Source organism: Galeopterus variegatus, unplaced genomic scaffold (assembly GCF_000696425.1).
Source record: "Galeopterus variegatus unplaced genomic scaffold, G_variegatus-3.0.2 Scaffold5086, whole genome shotgun sequence".
NCBI lineage: Eukaryota > Metazoa > Chordata > Mammalia > Dermoptera > Cynocephalidae > Galeopterus > Galeopterus variegatus.
Window position 1 is genome coordinate 2,552 of NW_007731197.1, and position 20,001 is coordinate 22,552.

A 20,001-nucleotide genomic window follows, 5' to 3' on the forward strand; every position below is an offset into this window, starting at 1 on the left:
CAAGTGAGCCACGGGCCGGCCCCGAATTTCCATGCGTTTTGATTGAACAGTTAACTTCTAGGACTTAAGAGCACAAAAATGTTTTCAGAGTGAAAAACTTGAAGCCACCTAAATGTCCAACAGTTGGGGATGGGTTTAAATAGAAAGATACTCATCCGCACAACAAAGTATCTAGTAGCAGTTATGAAGAATGTGGTAGACTTCCACTCACTGACGTGGAAAAACCCCCAACACACATTTGAAGGGTAAAAGCAAGCTGTAGAATATACCTAAAGGGTGTTCCATTTACCTAAGACACATACGGTGTGTGTGCCCAATTGTATAGAAAAACACACACGTGTATCGGTGGGGTTGGCTCTGGGGGAGGGAGGGAGGTAGGCAGCTAGAGGACAATCGTAGCTAACCTGCTCTGTGCCAGGCACTACCCGGCTGCTTTCTTTCTGCCTATTAATTCATTTCATCCTCCCAACGGCCCGTTACACAGATGATTAGTTGAGGCACAGAAAATTCAAGTCACTTGCTCAAGGCCTTGCAGCTGGCAAGAGGAAGCTGTCCTCTTGGGTACCATTCGATACAGCACTTGGAGAGAGACTGTCATATTTTACTTTATAGGTATTTTTGGAATCCTTTACAATGAAAAGATATAAATGTATACTTATATAATTGAAAAAAATAAAAAAATTAAAACAGTGAAGAAAGAAAAAAAAAAGAAAGAAATCCTTGCTCTGTGTTCTTCCTCCCAGAGCCTGGTTCTTGTTCCCCACTTTCCCAGCTGTGGCCTGGGGCCCTGACACTGGCTGCACTTGGGGTGGGGTGTGCTGGTCACTTCTGGGCTTCCCATTCCCAGGACCCATCACAGGAACTCCTAGAGAGTCTCTGGGTTCTGCAGAAGGAGCAGGTCAGGAGCCAGCGGGCCCCAGCAGTCCCCTGGCCCTTGGTTTTAGGCTGCAGTAAGCCAGACTTCACAGAGAGGGTGAGAGCTGTGCTCAGGGCTGCACAGAAAGTCGGGGAGATCGGAACCAGCCTGGGCGTCTTGGGGCTGGTCTAAACTGTTCCAGGCACTGCCTTGTGGGTCCCCACTGTACCCCAGCAAAAACGGAAAAGCTCTTCAAGGAGCTCTTCTCTCTCAAGGCTCCCAAAGTCCTCTCCTGTAGGAAGTAAATGCAGAGGCTGGTCCCCGGCTCCTTCAGAGCTGCGACCAGCACCCGGGCCCCCTTCACCATCGGCTCAGCCTCACTTGAGGTTAAGAACAGGGCACTCGTGCACTCACCTGGGCTCTTCCCTCCGTCTCAGGTCCCAGATGCCCTCATGGGCTTCATTAACCTCCTCTTGGTGGGGCCTTCGAGGCCATGCAGAAGTCTGGAGGCCATTGGGAGGTTGGGCAGGGCTGAGATGATGGCTTCTCCTGGAGAGAGCTTTGCTGGGCTGGGTGTAGAGGTGGCCCTGGAAGCTGGGAGGCCGCTTGGAGTCTGGGCGAGGGGCGGTGGCTTCTCTACTCTGTCTTCTCTCTGCTCATGGAGGGGAGTTGGGGCTGGTGGGCTTGGACTTTGGGGTCAGCCTGGGGTTCCTGCTTTGCCCCATGGCTGTGGTCGATCTGTTAATGAACCGTGCTCTTGGGCTGTAAACAGGGTCACCAGGCATGTCTCAGAGTGTGTTTGGGGGTGGACAGATGAGGCCTGTCTGGAAGAGCCCCTCCCTGCCTCTGGCACTCTGCCCTCGCTCGCCTGAACTTACCTGCTGTCCACATGTTTACTGAGCGTGCTCTTCCTTCTCGGGGGTGGACATTTCCAGGCCGGCAGGGCCCAGCACCAGCAGGGCTCAGCTGGCAGAGGACGGGGTCAGCGGTAGATCCCTGCCTCTCCTACTGCCCCTTCCTCCCAGGACATGAGGGCAGTTGGCTGACAATATGTCCCTGGAACCTGTGAATGTGACTTTATTTAGAAAAGGGGCTTTGCAGATGTAAGTTGAGGATCTCAAGAGATGGTCATCCTAGTGAACTATGTTCTTATAGGAGAAAGGCACAGAGAGATTTGAGACACAGACAGGCACAGAGGAGACCATGTGACCACAGAGGCTGAGACTGGAGTGATGTGGCCACAAGCTAAGGAATGCCTGGGGCCACCAGACGCTGGAGAAAGCCAGGCAGGATCCTCCCCTGGAAGCTTCAGTGGAACACGGCCCTGCTGAACCAGGAGGGAATAAGTTTCTATTGTTTCAAGCCATCCAGTTCATGGTCATCTGTTGCAGCAGGTCCAGAGCTATTCCCGGCGACAACCACCACCAACCCCAGCTACGGCTCTCCCAGCAGCAACCTCGCTCTCCTGAGAGCAAAATCCCAATCGCTGCCCTGATCACGGAGCCCCGGCCTGGTTGCTTCCTGGAACCTCCGGCCAGGTTGGGAGCTCCTCGGGACCCCCAGCTCAGCCCCTCTGGGTGGCTCCCCTCCTCCCTTGGGCCCTGTGAGCTTCTCCACTTGTTTCTGGCCTTTTGCCTCCATCCAACTCTGCCTCAGTTTCCTCCCGTGCTCTTCTTCACTCATTCAGCAAGTTTCCCCAGCATCGCCTGTGGCCACATGGGTCTAGACACTCAGGATACAGGGACTAGGAAAACAGATCTTGTCTTTATTTCACATTTTGGCATTTTGTTCATCATGGATTTGAAGAGCATTAATTTTGATTTTTAACAAAATATCTCATTAAATATTCCAGTTGATTCCTGAGTTTAGGGGGCACCCCCTGAAATCTTGCTTGACCCTAATCTGGCTCTGACAGGTGAGGTCCATGCTCACGTGGAGTGGATGCGCTCATGAGGGAGGCAGACAAACCAAACACACAATGTCAGGTCACAGTTGGAGGAAAAATCAATGACAGCACAGAGAGGGATGGAGCTGCTGTGTGGGACAGACTCTCTGCTCAGACACCTGAGTGTGAAGGGAGGAAGGTGCCACAGATGATGGAGGGGAGTGTTCTGGGAAGAGGACCGAGCAGATGCAAAGGCCCTGGGGCAGGAGCATGGCAAGGAGGGGCCGGAGCCTAGAGAGTGGGAGAAATAAGTCTGGGAAGAGCAGCCTGGGCTGGCTGGCAGGTCAGGCCACCACTCTGCATTCTGTTGGAGTGTGACTTCAGGAATGATAGGAGGCTCTTGATGGGGTAGGGAGGAGCCAAGGTGATCTGATTCACATGGTGAAAGCATCTCCTGGGCACCGAGTGGAGAACAGATGCAGGAGGGCGAGGGGGAAGCCGAAGGCTGGGGGGGATGCCCTGCAGTCACCGGGGAGAGATGATGCTTCCTTCCCTGGGTCATTTCAAGCTCAGCTGGGGGCCAGCCAGAAAGCCTTGGGAACATATCAGACACGCATGTGCTGCTGTGATCATCCCTACGAGATCTGAACATCAACCCACCCACTGTGTACCTGCGGGAGCCTTCTTCCTGCTGCAAAGGAATCTCACTAAAACCGATCTGTGCAATATGACCCTGACTTAATATAAAACGTAATCATATACATATATATGTATGCCACGTATAATGTGTGTGCGCACAGGGAAAAGCCTGCAAGTATTTACACCAAAATGCTGACAGTGACTGTCCAGAGGATTTTTATGGTCACAGCCCCGACAAGCCTCAGGCTGGAGTCTTCAGCTGCTTGCTGGACACCTCCCTTCGTGCTTTCCTTTTTTACCCAAATTTCCTGCAATGATCACATATTGCTTTTGTAACCATACACAAATCCCATGAATGCTATTTCAAAAACTAAGTATAAAATTTCAAAGCATTATAAAATTCATCATGTGTACAAAAGACATCCAGAAGATTGGGGGAGGGTGATGGGTTATGGGCGAGTTCTCTCCTCAATTTTCTGAAATGCAGTTAAAGAAAAAAATGTTTTCCTATAATAAAGTTTTTTGTTTGTTTTTTTTTGTCTTTTTTCGTGACCAGTAAGGGGATCGCAACCCTTGCTGTGGTGTCGCCCGCAGTTTTTTTTGTTTTTTTGTCTTTTTTCGTGACCAGTAAGGGGATCGCAACCCTTGCTGTGGTGTCGCCCGCACCGTGCTCAGCCAGTGAGCGCACCGGCCATCCCTATATAGGATCCGAACCCTCGGCGGGAGCGCCGCACTCTCCAGAGTGCGCCACGGGGTTGGCCCAAAGTTGTTGTTTTTAACAATGATCAGTATTGCACATTCTGTCTTTGGACTCACCCCCCTGCTCTGGGAGACCCCTCTGTCCCCGTAACACCCCCCAACCCTGCTGCTGAAAAGGGCTGGGGGAGGCAGGGATGGGGGTTGGGATCCTCAGTCCCTGTAGAATGACATGTGGTTAACGGAGCAGATTAGTTCACTCAGACACGCACCCATGGTTGGATACTGCTCTGGGCAGCAAGCCTGTTGTCCCCTCCACATGACCCATCCAGTCACCCACCTGTGAGACCCAGTTACTCAGGATGCCCCCAGCCCTGAGAAACTTGCAGCTCCCCAAGGGAGAAAGCCACCACGTTGGCTGTTCCTGCCTCGCGTTCCTGGCACACATCGCAGTAAACACTCACCATTCCCTAGACGGTCTCCTTTTTCCCTGCTGCGAGATTTCCTCATCCTCCCTTCTCTGCTCAAACCCCCCAGGCATCCACACCCGCCGGCTTCTTAAAAAACTGAGCTTGACACAGCCAGGGCTGCCCTCAGGTCCCTTGTCACATCTCCTCCAGCATGTCCTTGAAGGCCACCACCCCGCTATGGTCTGAATGTTTGTGTGCACCCCAATTCATAGGTTGTGATCTAGCCCCCAAAGCGATGGTGTTAGTAGGTGGGGCCTTTGGGAGGTGACTAGGTCATGAGGTGGAATCCCTTGTCCCTTCCACCAAATGAAGACACAGTGAGAAGCACCATTTATAAACCAGAAAGTGGACCCTCACCAGACACTGAGTCTGCTGGCACCTTGGTCTTGGACTTCCCAGCCTCCAGAACAGCGAGAAATAAATTTTTATTGTTTATAAGCTACCCAGTTTATGGTAATTGTTATAGCAGCTGGATGGATGAAGACGCCGTCTCTTTCTCGAGGACTTCCCTCCTGCAATCCTCCTGGCCCCCTGCCATTGCACTCTCTCCGTGTCTCTGTCTCTTTGCCTCTCTGTCTGTGTGTCTCTCTCTGTCAGGGATCAGGCTGTGCACAGGCTGGCACCTCTCTCTCCTGCACCTCTGCCTCCTGTCTCTCCCCAACCCCTTCCAGCCAGCCTTCCTTCCTCTTCAGCAGCTCTGAATGGCCTTGTCACAGTGCCGGGCACCACCTTGCCCTCTGTCCTCAGTGCTCTGGGCCCATGGCAGCGCCTGCACAGCTGGCCATGGCCTCAGGAAAGCCATCCTGGCAGCTCCCTGGCTCTGCTCACCCGGCTGGTCCCTTTTCCTCTGCTGGCTCCTTCCTTTACTTGACCTCAGGAGTGCCCCAGAGCTCTGGCCTCGCCCCCTCCTCTTCCCACGTGCTCCCCTCCGTGATCCCATCCACCCCCCAATTTAAATCCCAGCCCTGACATCTCTGTCACGCTTCAGGCTGGAGTATCCAGCCGCCTCCTGGACACCTTGCGTTTTTGTTTTGTTTTTTTAATTGGGTGGCTGGCGGGTGCCAGGAACTAAACGCTTGACCTTGGCTGCACTATAACCAGCTGAGCTACTCGGCCGGCCACCTCCTGTTTAATGTGACAAAGCAGAACACTTGCCAAAACCTGTTCTTCCCTGGTCATTTCCCCTCAGAAAATGGCGACTCCATTTACCAAGTGAAGCGGGCCCCAAACCCTGGTGTCGTCCTCTGTGGTCTTCTTTCACCACCACATCCCATCCATCAAGAAATCATGACTTCAATCTATTGCTTCTTGCCACCTCCACTGCTACCCCGCCCGAGCCTCTGCCCGCTGTCACCCCCTGTCACCTGGGCCCACCACCCTCCTGCAGTGCCCACACAGCCACCAGGGCCACCTTTAAAGACTGAATCAGGTCATGTTTCTTCTCTCAAACATCCCCAGGGAGGACAGAGGTTTTTACACACAGGTATGGACACCACAGTGCTCTCGTGGGAAGGTGCTCACAGCACCTTCTGTGAGGGGGCTTGTCCAGGAGGGCTCATCAAGGAAGATTCTGGAAGGAAGAGGCACGGAGCAGCTCAAGGCTCCATGAGGAAGTGGTACCATTTCAGAAGGTGGCGGGGAGGGCTTCTCTGCAGCGGGGGTGAGTGGACAAAGGCCTGAAGCTAGAGAAAGTCAAATTTGTGACGGAGCATGACTAACAGTTCCAATGTGCCCTGTAAGACGAGGGGAGTGTGTCGGTGCCAGACCGTGGGGCCTTCAAGGGCCGAAGAGCTCGGACTGTCTTTGTGAGTTAACCTGGAGCCACTGGAGATTCTGGAGCAGGAACAGGGCTGGACTGAGTTGGCCGCCACGTGGAGGGTGGAATGGACAAGGCAGGGCGGCTACACCTGAAGCCATGCTGGCCACTGAGGGATAATGGCCGGGTGTGAGCAGAAGGGACCACAGAGCAGAGAGAACCTACGACCAAGAGTTAAAACTGACAGGAAGGGCCGGCCCGGTGGCACACTGCTACAGTGCGCCGCTTGCGAAGCGCGGCAGCGCTCCCGCCGAGGGTTCGGATCCCACATACAGACCGGTTCCCACTCACTGGCTGAGCTAGGTGCAGGCGCGACACCGAGGGTTGCGATCCGTTGCCGGACACGAAAAAAGACAAAAAGGGAAAAGAAAAAAAAAAAAACTGACAGGAAGTTGTCTGGGAATGATGTCCCTGTCCTCTGCCAGGAAAGACTGAAATGGGCCCTTGGTGCTAGTACTGTAGCAGGAGCCACATGCCAGAGCTGGTGGAACCACAGGAGGGCACCTCACCCAGGGCAGCTAATGACTTCTATGGTGGCCTCGAATGAGGGCTTGTCCCCCCACAGACACCGAGAAAAGCTGGATCAAACAGCATCCTTCTCCTGAGAAGACTGAGAGCTGGTAAGTCAGTGGCGAGAGGAAAGGGAAGCCTGAGGAGCCCGCCTGAGAGCAGTGCAGTGCCAGGGACTTCAGGCTGTGGCGGGGGTGCCCAGCCCCAATGCTAAGGGTCAGGAGACGATCGGGCCTGGAGCTGCTCTTTCCTACTCTGCCATCCGGGTCCCGGGCTCCCAGGCAGCTGCACTGGTCCCTCCTTTCAGCAAGGCTGGGTCATGTGGTTTTTCCTGATCCTCAGAGACCTGATTCCCTCATTTCCTAGCACGTCCTTCCTGTACGGGCCCCCTCATTTTGGGAGCCTGAATGGGCCTCTGTCCCTTGCCACCAAAAGCTCCTAACCCAGTGTCTCCAGCCCTAAGGGACTGCCAAAGTCAAAACTCTTACCCCGCTGTGATAAATTGTTTTACCAAAGGCATCCAGTGAACAGCTACAAAACCTATTGCCCTGTGGGTTTGGATGGGGGACTTTCTTGATGTCAAAAATGAGAGTTTTTCAGCCAGGGCCCCTCAAATAGGATACTCTAAGACAGGGCTGGGAATTAGGGTAAGGTGAGTGAGGCATTTGCCTGGGCTCAGAGTTTAGGAGCGGTAGCTGGGCTTGTTCGAGATCCCCATACTGGCCAGCTGACAAAAAAAAAAAAAAAATTGAGGATAGTAGTCAAAAGAAATAATATTTAAATTCAATGTTTTTAAAAATTGATATTAAAACTAAAACATCCACAATGATGAAAAACTCAAATTTTAAACAAAGGCAGGCTTTGTTGTTTTGTGTTGTTTGTTTTAATGACCCTGCGTGGCTGTAGTGTCCCTGCAGGGTGGATTTATACAAGTTGACAAAGGGGAGCCAGTATCTTGGGCAATGTGGGGGGCTTTACATATAGTCTTTTTTTCTTTTTTTAAAAGATGACCGGTAAGGGGATCTTAACCCTTGACTTGGTGTTGTCAGCACCACGCTCACCCAGTGAGTGAACCGGCCATCTCTATATAGGGATTCGAACCTGTGGCCTTGGTGTTGTCAGCACCGCACTCTACCGAGTGAGCCACAGGCCGGCCCTCTTTTTTTTCTTTTTGAGTAGAGCATTTATTAACTTTTTCCGCTCGGTCAGTCTGTGGGAGGATATTTTCCTAAGTGTGCACAGGGCTGCACACTCAGGCTCCAGTACGGCTGTGCCTCCTTTCAAGTGGGAAGGGGAGCTGGCGGGTCAGCTCAGTTGATGAGAGCGCAGTGTTATAACACCAAGGTCAATGGTTCGGATCCTCATATGCCCAAAAAAGAAAAAGAAAAAGAATAATAAAGTGGGGGGGAGAGAGGTGGGGCCTCCCAAGGAAGAAGGGACGCGGCCCGCGGCGCAGGCTGCGGCCTCCTCGGCGAGGTTCTCTCCGCGGCCAGCAGGGGTCACTGTGGGGCCGCGCCGCCGGGAGCGCTGGTCGGGGAAGGAGCCGGAGCCTCTGCGCACCCCGCATTCCCGACACCCCACCGCTCACGGCCCGCACCGGCCAGGGGGAGCTGACCCAGTTGCTCAGCAATCCCGAGAGAAGGCTGACTCAGTGCAGAGCACAAAACAAAACCCCCAGCCACTGCTCCCTGACCTCGGCCTCCCGCTCCCGGCCTGCGGCCTGGCCAGCACAGCTGTCTGCAGTGGGACCTCGTTGGTCTGCTCCAGGCTGCAGCCCTAGCCCAGATCTGGGGTGACTGGCTAATTGCCACCGTCCTCTGTCCAGGGGTTGGGGAGTGGAGAGGACCTTTCTCAAGGGCCTTCTCACTGCAGAAGGACTCCGGGTTTTCCAGGCTCAGAAGCCCCTTCCCCACTCTCAAGCAGACTGGAGTGAGATGAGAAGGGCCTTTCCTCCCGGAGACTATCCCCCACCCCCGACCTCAGATGTTCCTTCTCCTCTGATAGTCCCTGAGGACCTCTGGTCTCGTGGCCCCCCTTCTGCTCTGGCTTTGGTTCGGCCTGAGCCCCCCAGGGGCCACGAGGCCCACCAGGACTTCGCAGGTCACCTGGGTTTCTTTCTTTCCTTTGCCCTTGGCCTCCTGACATTGCCCTTGTTCCTCTGCCTCCCTTCCTCTCTCCAGTCTGCCCCTTCTCTTTCAGGACTCCTGTCTCGGCGCACCCTCCCCCCTGTCAGGCTTGGCTGCCCAATGGCCTGACAGTCACTGTCCTGAGCACCTCTCTTGTCCCAGCACTGTGCTAAGCACTGTAGCACACATCTTCTTCCTGGCATCTGCCTTGTGAGACAGACTTCATGTTCACTCCAATTTTAAATTAGAAAATTTAAACTAGGACTGCAGCTCAGAAAGGCTGAGTAACTTGCCCAAGGTCACACAGTGCTAAGAGACTGAGCCTGAGCCCAGAGCCCGGCCCTCTGTCTTCCTGTGCTGCCTTCCTGGAAGGGCTTGGCCCACACTCTCTGCCCCGCACCCTGCTTCACTTCACACTCTTGGCCCGTATACTTGTCTTGCTTTCTAAGAGTGGCATTTATTTGTTCTTTGGATTTCTACCGAGTACCTCCACACTGCCAGGCCCAGGAGATGAAGGCACAGCCTGCATTCAAGTTCACGGACTGCGAGACAAGACTTTTCCTGTGTGTCAGCTGAGTCTTCCCAGGCAGCCCGAAGCCCTCCCAAGGGGCAGAGGCTGTTTCCTGCTTCTCCTGCAGCCCACCCGGGGGTGGTGACCTCCTGGTCCCTCCTTGGGGAGTTGATGCTGCTGACTGTTGCGTCCATTGTGGTGTGGGGGCTGGGCAGACCTGGCCCAGGCAGGCTGTGGGGTGCAGGACAGACGGCTTGGGATGGGGGTGTGGGGGTTGAAAGCTCAGGAAGGTATTGGGAGTTTAAGGCTGATGAGAGCGGGCTTCCTTTCTCAAATACCCTAGGGCTGATCACATGTATCTGGAGCAGCAGGGCCAGGCACTCAGTTCTCTCCACGTGGCATGTCCGCTGCTTAGGTCTAGAAGGTCAAGTTTCAATCCTTGTCTCTTTCACTAGAGCGCTGGGACAAACAGGGCCATTCTGTCTGGACATCTCTCCCTTGATCCCTTCCTCATGTATTCTATCCTTGCTAGGAGATTTCCAGAACAAAATCTTAAAAGTCCCTGACTTTTTGCCAAGGACAGACACCCCTCTGTTCCCCACAAATCCCAGCTGCTAGTTTCCAGACCTGTGTAACTGGGCCCCACAGCAATCTTAATGCCCCAATTTAGATAGGGGCCCAGGAGCAGCCAAGGCTGAAATATAGGTGAGGGGGTGCCCTTGGCAGGGGGCCCTTTCAGGAAAAAGGTCTGAGCCCAGATCTAAGGAAGGGAGCTGGCAAGGGCAGGAGGCAGGAAAAGAGCGAATGAGTGTGCACAGATACAGCAAGAATGGGTCTGTTTAATGACACAGCTGGGTTTGGTTACAAACATCAGAAACTACAAAAGGAGGACAGGCTGTTACATGGTGATTGCACGAGGATGGGACAGGAGGGGACACAGGCACAGTAGCCACAGCAGCAAAACATCCTTGAGGACAATACACGTGACCAAGGGTCACACATGGGGGTCCCCAGCAAGGCTGACACAGATGGATGGACAGGGCCGACTGCCAGCCAGGAGGAGGGGCGGGGAGGGGAAGGCCCTCGGCCCTCAGAGCTGAGGGGTGGGACAAAGGCATCAGTAAGAGCAGCCTGGGTCCCCCCAGGGCTGTCTCAGTGGCAAAGGCAGGTGGGGCTGGCATCTGAGGTTTCTTTTCTAAGGCCCCTCCCCCAGTGCAGTCAACCGTGGGGAACTTCTGGGCCCCTCTGCCCTGCCCTTCAGTGAGCAAGTCAGTGAGCCAAATCCTTGGAGGGGGTGGGGGAAGCCAGATCCTTTTTGTCTAGAAGTGGAAAGCAGGAATGTGGGGAGCTGACTAGAGAGAATGGGTTGGACTTTGCCGGCAGGCTGGGTCACCCCAACTCTGCCCATCCAGGCCCAGATCCTCTGTGCTGCAGTGTGACTCCACCTCTGCCTGAACACTCTGTTCTCTGCCCGGAATCATGAAATGACCAGGACCCTCACTGCTCCCCACGCAGGTGGGCAGAACCGAGGTTTCTGGACCCCTCAGATACACGTTATAGATATGTATGTGTGTGTGTATATATATATATTTATATAGAGGTTGTATATAGAATATATCTGTATATACGGTAGATGTGTGTGCGTGACAGTCTAGATGGTGAAGTGGAGACCTGCATGCTGGTCGGGCAGATAGAAACGGGGCAGGCTTATTTCCAGAGCGATTCATACACCTGTCCCTGCTTCCCGCCAGATGCTCAGCTGGGTCTCTCTCTAACAGTGAGTAGAAAAGCTAACAAGAGTGGGCCCGGCTCTGCAAGGAGGAAGGGTCCCCTGTCTGCCCGCCATGCTGGGGTCAGCATCCAGGCAGCCAGCGCCACCTCCCAGCAGCTCCAGGGGGACTGCGGCCACGGTGGAGGCTTCCTTCCAGGATGAGTCAGGGTTCCTCCAGCTTCCTTGGCACCCAGATATGGAGGGTCAAGGACGGTCTTCAGAACTTGGCCTTCTGCTCAAAGTGCTGCCAGGGAGCGGGTGGGGGGGGGGAGGGTCCTATGGCCCCGAAGAGGGCAGCGTGGCTGGAGGGCTGTGGACAAGATAGGAGATGGAGGTAATAGGTTACAAGGGGCAGCGACCAGGGACTTGGGGGCAGGGAGAGAGATCGGGGGATGGCAAGGCAGGGTACTTTCTGCTGAGAGACTCAGCAGAAAGCACCCATTAGACCCAAATTCCAGTCCCCTTCTGCTGCGAACCTACTGTGTGACCTCAGGCATGTCTCTTGACCTACTGGAGCCCCAGATCTTTTTCTCTAAAATGTGAATAATGTCTGCCTTGCCTACCTGCATGAGAATCAAGTGACATAAACTGTGTAAAAAAGTGTTTCACAAACCGCACAGCACCACAATGTGAGCTCTTCTGTTACTCCTGAAATGTGGTGCTTTCGGTCCGGCCTGTCTTGTCCTTCCTCTGGCCACCCATCCCTATCCTCTGTACACACATCGCCACTGCACTGACCGCCACAGCTCCCCCAACCTCCCACTCCTCCGCCCACACAAAGACACACACACCCTGAAGCAGAGACAGTTCAATAAACTGTGGCACCTGGCCCATCGCTGCTTCCGTGACAAGAGAAGTTGGACAGGGGCCTGCTAGAGCTCTGCCCTGTAACTCCACCCCACCCTCTGAGCCCATCTGGACCCTGGCAGTAGGGTGGGTCTGCAGGCTAGGGCCAGAGAGACACACCTTCTTGGGGGCCCACACCCGAGCCCCTGGGAGACCAGGGGTTGGGGTAGAGGGTGTACAGGAATGAGGGGACAATCCCACGACGCGACAGCTGGGGAGTGATGCCTGTGTGAGTGTGCTCAGGCCCAGACGGGAGGCAGCTGGGCCCCAGGCAGTTCCCATTATAGCCCAACTCCATTCAGTCCACAAGGAGCAGAAAAGGGCGGATGAGGTTTCGGCAGCTTCTTAACACTTGGGGTTTGGCGAGATCTAAGTCCCTGAGGTCCAGCTGGGGCAAGAGAGGGGAGGGACGGGGCGTTGTGTTGGGGAACATTGCCCATGTGTTTCTGATTCACTGGGGCTTGCGCCCAGCCAGCTCTCTCTCTAGTCCCTCTAGGCCCCTGTAAAAAAGCCCTTTTCTCTAGGAGCAGGAAGTCTTTTCTCCTGGCTGTAAACAAACTCATCTTTGGTGGCAGAGTCTGCCTGGGGAGTGGGGTGGGAGGGTAAGCCCCCCACTCCCCACTCTCCTTCCCTCCCACTGGCTCCTCCCTGGCCCTTCTGGGAGACAGCTGGAGCAGGGGGTAACCCTGGCTCTCCAGGCTCTGCCAGAGCCCTCGTCTGGCAGGTAAAAATCTGCTTGCTTCCTGTCCACTCCGGGGTCTGGGCAGGCCAGGGCCCAGCTGTGCACATCTGGAGTTGTCCTCGCTGCAGCCAGCAGTTCCTGAGGACTCCGCTCTCCTGGGGTGGTGCTGACGCGGGGGAAGGGAGCAGGAGCAAGCTCAGGGACAGTGTGGTCAGCAGCAGGAAGGGCAGCAGGCCTGCCCCCACCCTCCACTGCCCCCTGCCGCCCTCAAGGGACCTCCTGCACGGAGCTGGACCTCCTGCACAGAGCTGGACCTAGAGGCCTGTGAGCAGGAGGTCCGGCAGGCTTGGGGGCCAGCGCAGAGCCTGGAGAGGAGACGCTGCCTTTTCCATGGGAAACTGCTGGGAATGTTTCTCTACAACACGTGTCCTGAGCCGCTGGCTGACCCCTGGTTCCCATTCCCGCCTCCGCTCCTCTCTCCTTCCTACTCCAGCCCTGCCTCCGCCCCTCCATTCAGCTCCCAAAGTCAGCCACCCCTTGGGGGCCCAGGGAGGCCAGAATGTTCCCAGCCGCCACGTCTGAGGGCTAGCCCTCCCTGCGTGCTCCGAGCCAACTGCAGTCACTGAGGCTGGCCACCCTCCTTGAGTCAAGCCGTCTCCTGGGCCCAAAACTGGGAGCCTGGCTGCCGGGTCAGCCTGGAAGTAAACATCCCTCCACTAGCATGCGTGTGAATGACACCCACGTAGGTCCCGTGTGGATGGGGCATGTGTGTGCATTGTGCACGTCCTTGTGATCCTCCTGGCTCCAGCCTTGGTTGAGTCAAAGGGTGGATGGAAGCACTGGTCAGCAGTAAATGAAAAAACAGCCCCATGTGACCGGTACCAGGGAGGAAGTGGCCGGAGCTGGCCTGGGCTGCCTCTGATTTTGATGAGCCAACCTTCCCAACCTTCCGCCGGGACCCTGTGGTGCCTCTGTCCAGGTAGCTGTGGCCTTGGGTGCTCTGAGTGCCCCTTGCTCTGGGGAAAGGGGGGTTCTGCCCAAGGAGGATTTGCTCAGGGCTCACAGCCCTGGGCAGTAGCAGGCCTGAAGTCAGAGGGGAGCCTTCTCGAAGGCTGGTTCCTATTGCGCCTGTTTTTAAATGTCAGACCCCAAAGTTGGCCTGCCCAAAGTGTTCCTACCCCAGCTGTCATTCCCCAGGCCCCAGGAGAGATGGAAGACCTAGGGGACAGGAGAGGACATGGCAGAGATGCTGCCCGGCCCACCCTCACCCGCCTCCTCACGTGGTGGCGTTGGGGACCTGCTGTACCCAGCCCACTTCCTTGTAGGCAGCAGTCACATGGCTGTAGATGAGGCCTCGCACTTTGGCCCAGGCTCTCTGCGTCTCAGGTGGGAAGTCATTGGCAAATTCCTCGGCGATCACTTCCAGAATGACCCCAGAAAGGATCTGGGAACAAAGAGAGGAAGGGGGAGTGAACGCCTGGGTGCCTTGCCTCCCGTAGCCCTCTAGTCCCCTTCTGTCCCACATTTGGCCAAGGAGATTGTTCATAACAAAACAGCCTGGCAGCTTTGGGAACTTGACGTTCTCAAGACAAGGGCTGCCCTGGACCCAGCCCCTCTCTGTTACAGCCACTCCAGGGGAAGAGGCTGGGCCAGCCCACCAGTCACCTCTGCTGCCCCAGGGAGCCTTCCCAGAGCCTGCAAGCTGCAGGTGGCTGTGTCGCATGGACCCTGGGGAGCTCTGGAGCAGAGTGGGGGTGCTGAGGGGGAAAGCACCCGTGCAGCAGCATACCTTGAAGTACACGGGCTCCACCTTGTGCTTGAGGGCGTGGGCTTTGCCCACGAGGGCAAGCACCGACGACACCTTGTCGGGGTCATGCAGGTTCTCCACGACAGTGTTGAGGGCCCCCATGACCCGGCAGGCATGCTTCCGCAGCTGGGGGCTTCGCTCCATTTCCAGGGGCTCCTCCATGTGCTTGAACTGGCTGAAGTACTGCTTGGCTGAAGGGAAGTTCACAAAGAACCTGGCAGGCGGGAGGGGGTGGACACTGAAGCAGCGGCCACCTAGGGCCCCACCCTGAAGTGGCTGGGATGGTGGGAGAGGGCAGGGTCTGGAGAAGCACCCCACCCCAGTAATTGTTTACACCACCATAGGTTGCTGTCCCTCAAACACAGACCCTCTGGCCAAGCTGGCTCATGTGCAGCCCCTACCCAGGCCTTGCCATGTCTATTGGCCAGACTTGCTCAAGCCAGCAGCTTCCGCTCCCAGACCTCTGCCTTCCTGGCTTCTTGCCTCGTTTCCAAATCCTACACCCCTCAAGGCCCGTTCTGGTCACAGCTGAGAGGGCACAAGCTCACGTTCTGGAATCACAGGGCAGTGTGACTTTGGGCAAGTTATTCAACTTTTCTGAGCCTCAGTTTCCTCATCCATAAAATGGGCATCACTGTTCCTATCTCACGGGTTGTAGTGAGTATGAAATGAGAAACTGTGTGCTGTCAGCGCAGTGTACACACACACACACAGGGCTCAGCAAAGGCCGGCTAGTATTGTGATAAAGTTAGAGCTCTCCTTGTAACAAAGTGAGGCCTGAGTGACTTAGCTAAGGTCACTGAGCCAGTGAAGAGAAGGAATGAGACTCAGTCCTCCTTCTCCCGGCTCAGTCTCTTCCCTCCTCACTACCTGCTTCCCTCCTCGGCTTGCAGTAAACATTGATCGGTTGACTTAATTAAAAATGGCGATTGATTTTATCTGCCTGGCGTGGTTCTGTAATCACTTCATATCACTAAGTCTTACCTCCCCAACAAGCCTGTAAACTTCTTGGAGCAGACCCTGGGTCTTCCCAGCTCTAGCCCCTCCCCCCTCCAGATTATCTGGAATTGTCTAATGCCCTCAAAATACTGCTTTCGTCAGGTCACTCTCACGCTCGAAAACATTCAATGGCTCCCCATTGTCTAATAAAGTCAGACCTCCTTAACCAGGGAATTCCAGGCTACTTATAAACTGTCCTACACCAATTCTCCAGCTTCATGTCCACATTCTCCCCTATACTTGAGCCATCTCCATTCCGGCCCAACAGCTTCGCTTACCATTGGGTAAACACCCCTCAGGCGGGCCAGCCTTCCTTTCCATGCAGTGGGATGCCTTCCTGGCTCATTCCCCATGTCAGACTTGACTGTCCCTAAAGTGCCCAGGCTGGCCCTGGGCTACTGCTTTCCCCCCAAGACCACTAGTGCCACTCAGTCTGTCACCCTGCCACCCTAGTCTCTTGGACTGGATCCCAAACCCACAGGCAAAGGCCAGGTCTCATACACCCTGTCACCCATCATCCTGACCCGGATCCCTGCAGTGTACAGAATGACAATGACATTTGCATCTCCTCTCCCAACCAGAGCTGGACATCATATGAGACATACGCATAGACTCAATCAGAACTTACATAACTTGATTGAGTTCTCAGAAAATGTACCATGAAGTGTCTTGGACCTGTTTCTCAGGTTGTTTCACACTTTTGGTGTGTTCCCCTTTGTGATCAGACAGCTGATAATTTGTCAAACCCTTTGACTGCGGGTCGAGTCTCAGATGTGTCGGAACAGATGTGGAGAGAGCATCTGGCCGGGCCATCCCTTCTGGCGATGAAGCTGCTATCAGCTGGTGAGGTTCGGACAGTGACCAGGGCACATCCATGTGGAGACCCAGGAGGGCCCCCCTCAGAGGCAAAGTGTGACCCTGGGCAAACCACTTCACAACCCCCCTGTGTGCAGAAGGGTGAGAGGAGTCTACCATGCCCACTGCCGCACAGACACACGGGTGGGAACAAATGGGCAACGGGTCTGAAAATACGCTGGATTTTTCTGGAGAAGCACTGCAATGAGGGGCAAACATGAAAAACCCAATCTGGAGTTAAACGAACGTCTCAGATTTTGGGGGTTTTTACAATTGCAATAAAAATAATGACATATATTTGCCCGGTGTGTTACAATTTGAAAAGCAGCTATGTTATTGTATTTAATTGCCATAATTAAGAAGGTATTATATTCATCTTACTGATGAGGGGACATTTATCAAGCACTTACTGTATGGTCTCACTAATCTTTGCAATACCCTCCTGTTTTTATCCCCATTTTATGGATTAGGGACAGACGCCCGAGGTCACCCAGCAAAGTAAATGGCAGCACCAGGAAGGGGCCCAGGCAGTCCCTGCTTTGACAGCTTTCCCCATACTGCCTAGAGAGACTGATGTGCCAGGGGGACAGTGGCCTGAGACCCAGGTGAGTCTCCTGCCTCAACACCTAGCGCCAGATTATGGCTCTGAGAAATGACAGTCCCAGGCACCCCCGGCCCAGAGCCCTGCTTCTGGGTCCGGGGATTCTAGGGGCCATGTGCTCTGTTCCTTCATCCCGACTTCTCTCCTCAGCCCCTCCGTGTTTCCTCCTGACCCTCCCAGTCTCAGCCTGTGCTGCCGGGGAGAAGCCTCAGCAGCCAGCCTTGGGGAGTTTCTCAGCTTCCAGAGGCATCTGGGCTTCCAAGAGAGCCTGAAATAGGCTTGTCTGAGTGAGGAGGAAGGTGTCAGAGTTACAACCAGGAGGGAGGGTGGGCGTTCCCTCTTGGTCTCCTCCCTGGCAGGGAGTGGAAGTGTGGGGTCCACCTCAGACCCCCACAAGCCTGCTAACGTCTCACGGGCTGATAAGGGCTGAGGGCACTGGCCTGGTCCAGTGGGGAGGGAGGCGGTGGCAGTGATGGGTCAGAGGGTCAGTGTTGCAGGCTCTGACTGGGCCTCGTCCCTGGGATGTGTGTTGTGGGTGGAAAGACGGGGCATTGTGACAAGACTGATGGGTACAGGATATGGAGAGAGGCCTTTGTGAGCCTGAGAAGCTAATGGGTCTTGCTTTTACCCCCTTTCTACCCCTTCCCCACCAGCCAGGCCCTGGGGCAGACAGCAGGAGGAGAAGGGAAAAGGAGAGAAAAGCCAGTGGGACTTGGGGCCAGCAGGGAGTGGCTGAGACAGTGCCAGGCCAGGTTGTGGGGGGAAGGGATGCTGGAGAGAGCCAGGCTGGAGGGGGAGTGTGGCAAGGGGTTATCAGCAAGCCAGATCCAATTGCTATCTCAGGTCTTCTCAGATTAATCGTGGGCCTTTCTCTGAATACAAAGAACAGCGGTAAATACCTCCCCCAGCCCAGGCCCAGCCTCCTCTAAGAGTCAGGAATGGGAAGCTAAAAGGGGGGTGTAGAGAGAAATAAAAGCTGGCCAGAGCTCAGACTATCCAGAGACAGCAGCCCTGCCATTTAATTCCTTCCTCTGCACCCCCACCCCCCACGGAGGTTTGGTGGCACTCAGGAGATGGACTGTGGACATATACCCTACGTGTTCTCACTGGTACATGGTAGGGGTTGGGACAGAAAATCTCCAAGTTCCTGTGGACCCAGCCATTTCCTCTTGGTGACCTGTGTGTGCACCCGGATGCATCCCGAGCCCTGGTGGGCCTGTGCGTGAGATGCATGGCTGAGAGCGGCCCTCTGAGAATGCAGTCTGGCGCATCTGTGACTCCGCTACCCACTGTGTGCTTGTGTGGGTGCTCGCACGTGGGGATCTTCGTCTCTGAGTGTCTGAGGTTTTAGGATCCCAATCCCCCTCTTAGCTTCCCGCCACCCCCAGCTGTGTTTCTGGGCCCAGTAGCTGCTGAAATAGCTGTCCTTTCCATAGGAATGCTCTTCTAACTCCTCAAAAGAGCTTCTTGCTCTTTTTCCTCCAAAACCTGTTTCTAAGTTGGAATCAAGGCATATCAATATGGAGCTGGGTAGGACCCAGGCTTGGGGGAGGCAGAAGGGAGAGAATAAGGGGGAGAAGAGGAGCCAGAGACCAGCCGGGACTAGGAGACAGGAATGTACTAAAGCGAGCTTTTGCCCCATCCTCACATAACGAGACTGCCCTTCTCGGTCCTTGGTCCTCGATTTACAGCTTCCCCTTGCCAAGGACAGGGGGTTGAGGGTGAATGTGGTCTGGGCTCTCTCCGCCTGCACCCCCAAGGGCCAGCAAGTGTGGGAAGAGAGCATCGATTTGTAGCTATAATCAGTTACTAGTTTGTGTGGCTTGGGGATGTCAACTTCATAAGAACGGTGTGTGTGCACTTGTGTAGGTGTGTGAATAGCAGTGTCACTCTGTGTTTGTGGGTCCCTTAGGGGCATGTCGTGCCTGAATGACCCCTGAGCCCAAGACACTGCATTTCCTCCCTAGGTGGTGGGTTTCAGGACTGGACCCTGTCTCCTGAAGCTTCTCTCCTCACACCCCCACGCCACCAAACTCAGCAGGGATTGTATCCTGGGGGACGGTTTGCTTCTATACTCACCTGTGCCTCACCTAGGAGATCCCTGCTGGCCCATTCCTTTGGGGCAGGAAGGGAGCAGCTGGGAAAACTAGATCTTAGGGTGTCTATTCCTTCTGACCTCTATGCTCTGTTTTTCCAAGAAGACTTTGAATAAAGAAAGGAGCTGAGCTGGAGAAAGGGGTCTGCTCCTCTTTGTCCCCCTTCTCGGTTGAGCCTCAGTTTTTCCATCTCTAAAATGGGGAGCCCCCACTGCCCTCTTTGAAAGGCTGATAAAATGTGTGTGCCTAACAGCTTGGCTGGGTGGCTGGGGTCGCCGGTGAGGAAGGCACGCTGGCTGAGCGAGGATTCTGAGGTGGGGAGAGGGGGGGATCGAGGCGCCCTCCTGTGTCTGGCTCCTAGTTCCTGGTAAGCCCCGCACCCGGAGCCAGGAAGGGCTCAGACAAGGTTTCACCCACCCAAGACGCCCCACGCTGCCCGCGCCCCAACCAGCCCCAGTCCGGCTCCAATTGCAGCTGCGGAGGTGGCGCCGGAGCTCGGACCCGGGCCGAGCCCGCCTCTGCCGGAGCCGCTGCCGCCCTCCTTGCCCTGGGCCCAGCCGGGCCGGGGCGACACCTACCTGACCAGGATGGCCACCCCCACGTCCTCGCAGTTGGCATAGACCCGGGCCCACGTAGCCTGCACCGCCTTCCTCTCCGCCTCGGACAGCTCCTCGTTCCGCTCCCTGCGCTCAATCTCCATCTCGCCCGGCACTTTCTCCATAAGCAGCTCCAAGCCCAGCCCGCTTCGCTCGGCGGCGGCGGGGCGCGGGGAGCGGGGCGCCAGGAGCCGGGGCCGGCTGCGTGCGCGGCGGGCGGGCGAGGGGCAGAGCGCAGG

The 20,001-nt window shown here is 55.4% G+C and overlaps 1 protein-coding gene across 2 annotated transcripts; it reads right to left on the reverse strand.

The window, feature by feature from the left end:
- Nucleotides 1–10,328: 10,328 nt before the first annotated feature.
- CYGB (cytoglobin) lies at nucleotides 10,329–19,979 on the reverse strand. Of its 2 annotated transcripts, none has more exons than XM_008588884.1 (4): nucleotides 19,745–19,979; nucleotides 14,598–14,829; nucleotides 14,089–14,252; nucleotides 10,329–11,590 (listed from the first exon to the last, which is right to left on the reverse strand). In XM_008588884.1, the coding sequence occupies exons 1-4, from the start codon at nucleotides 19,885–19,887 to the stop codon at nucleotides 11,557–11,559; spliced, it is 573 nt and encodes a 190-aa protein (XP_008587106.1). In that variant the 5' UTR covers nucleotides 19,888–19,979; the 3' UTR covers nucleotides 10,329–11,556. The 2 variants fall into 2 exon arrangements, with proteins under 2 accessions (XP_008587106.1, XP_008587107.1); XM_008588885.1 differs by having other exon boundaries at nucleotides 14,077–14,252.
- Nucleotides 19,980–20,001: the final 22 nt, after the last annotated feature.

What these genes read in the sequence shown, in the direction of transcription:
- CYGB (XM_008588884.1), bottom strand. Translation starts at nt 19,887, where the DNA reads ATGGAGAAAGTGCCGGGCGAGATGGAGATTGAGCGCAGGGAGCGGAAC. An exon ending in GGGGTGGCCATCCTGGTCAG is followed by an intron (nt 14,830 to 19,744) that starts GTAGGTGTCGCC and finishes CCCGCCTGCCAG; the next exon opens with GTTCTTTGTGAACTTCCCTT. An exon ending in TGGAGCCCGTGTACTTCAAG is followed by an intron (nt 14,253 to 14,597) that starts GTATGCTGCTGC and finishes CTTTGTTCCCAG; the next exon opens with ATCCTTTCTGGGGTCATTCT.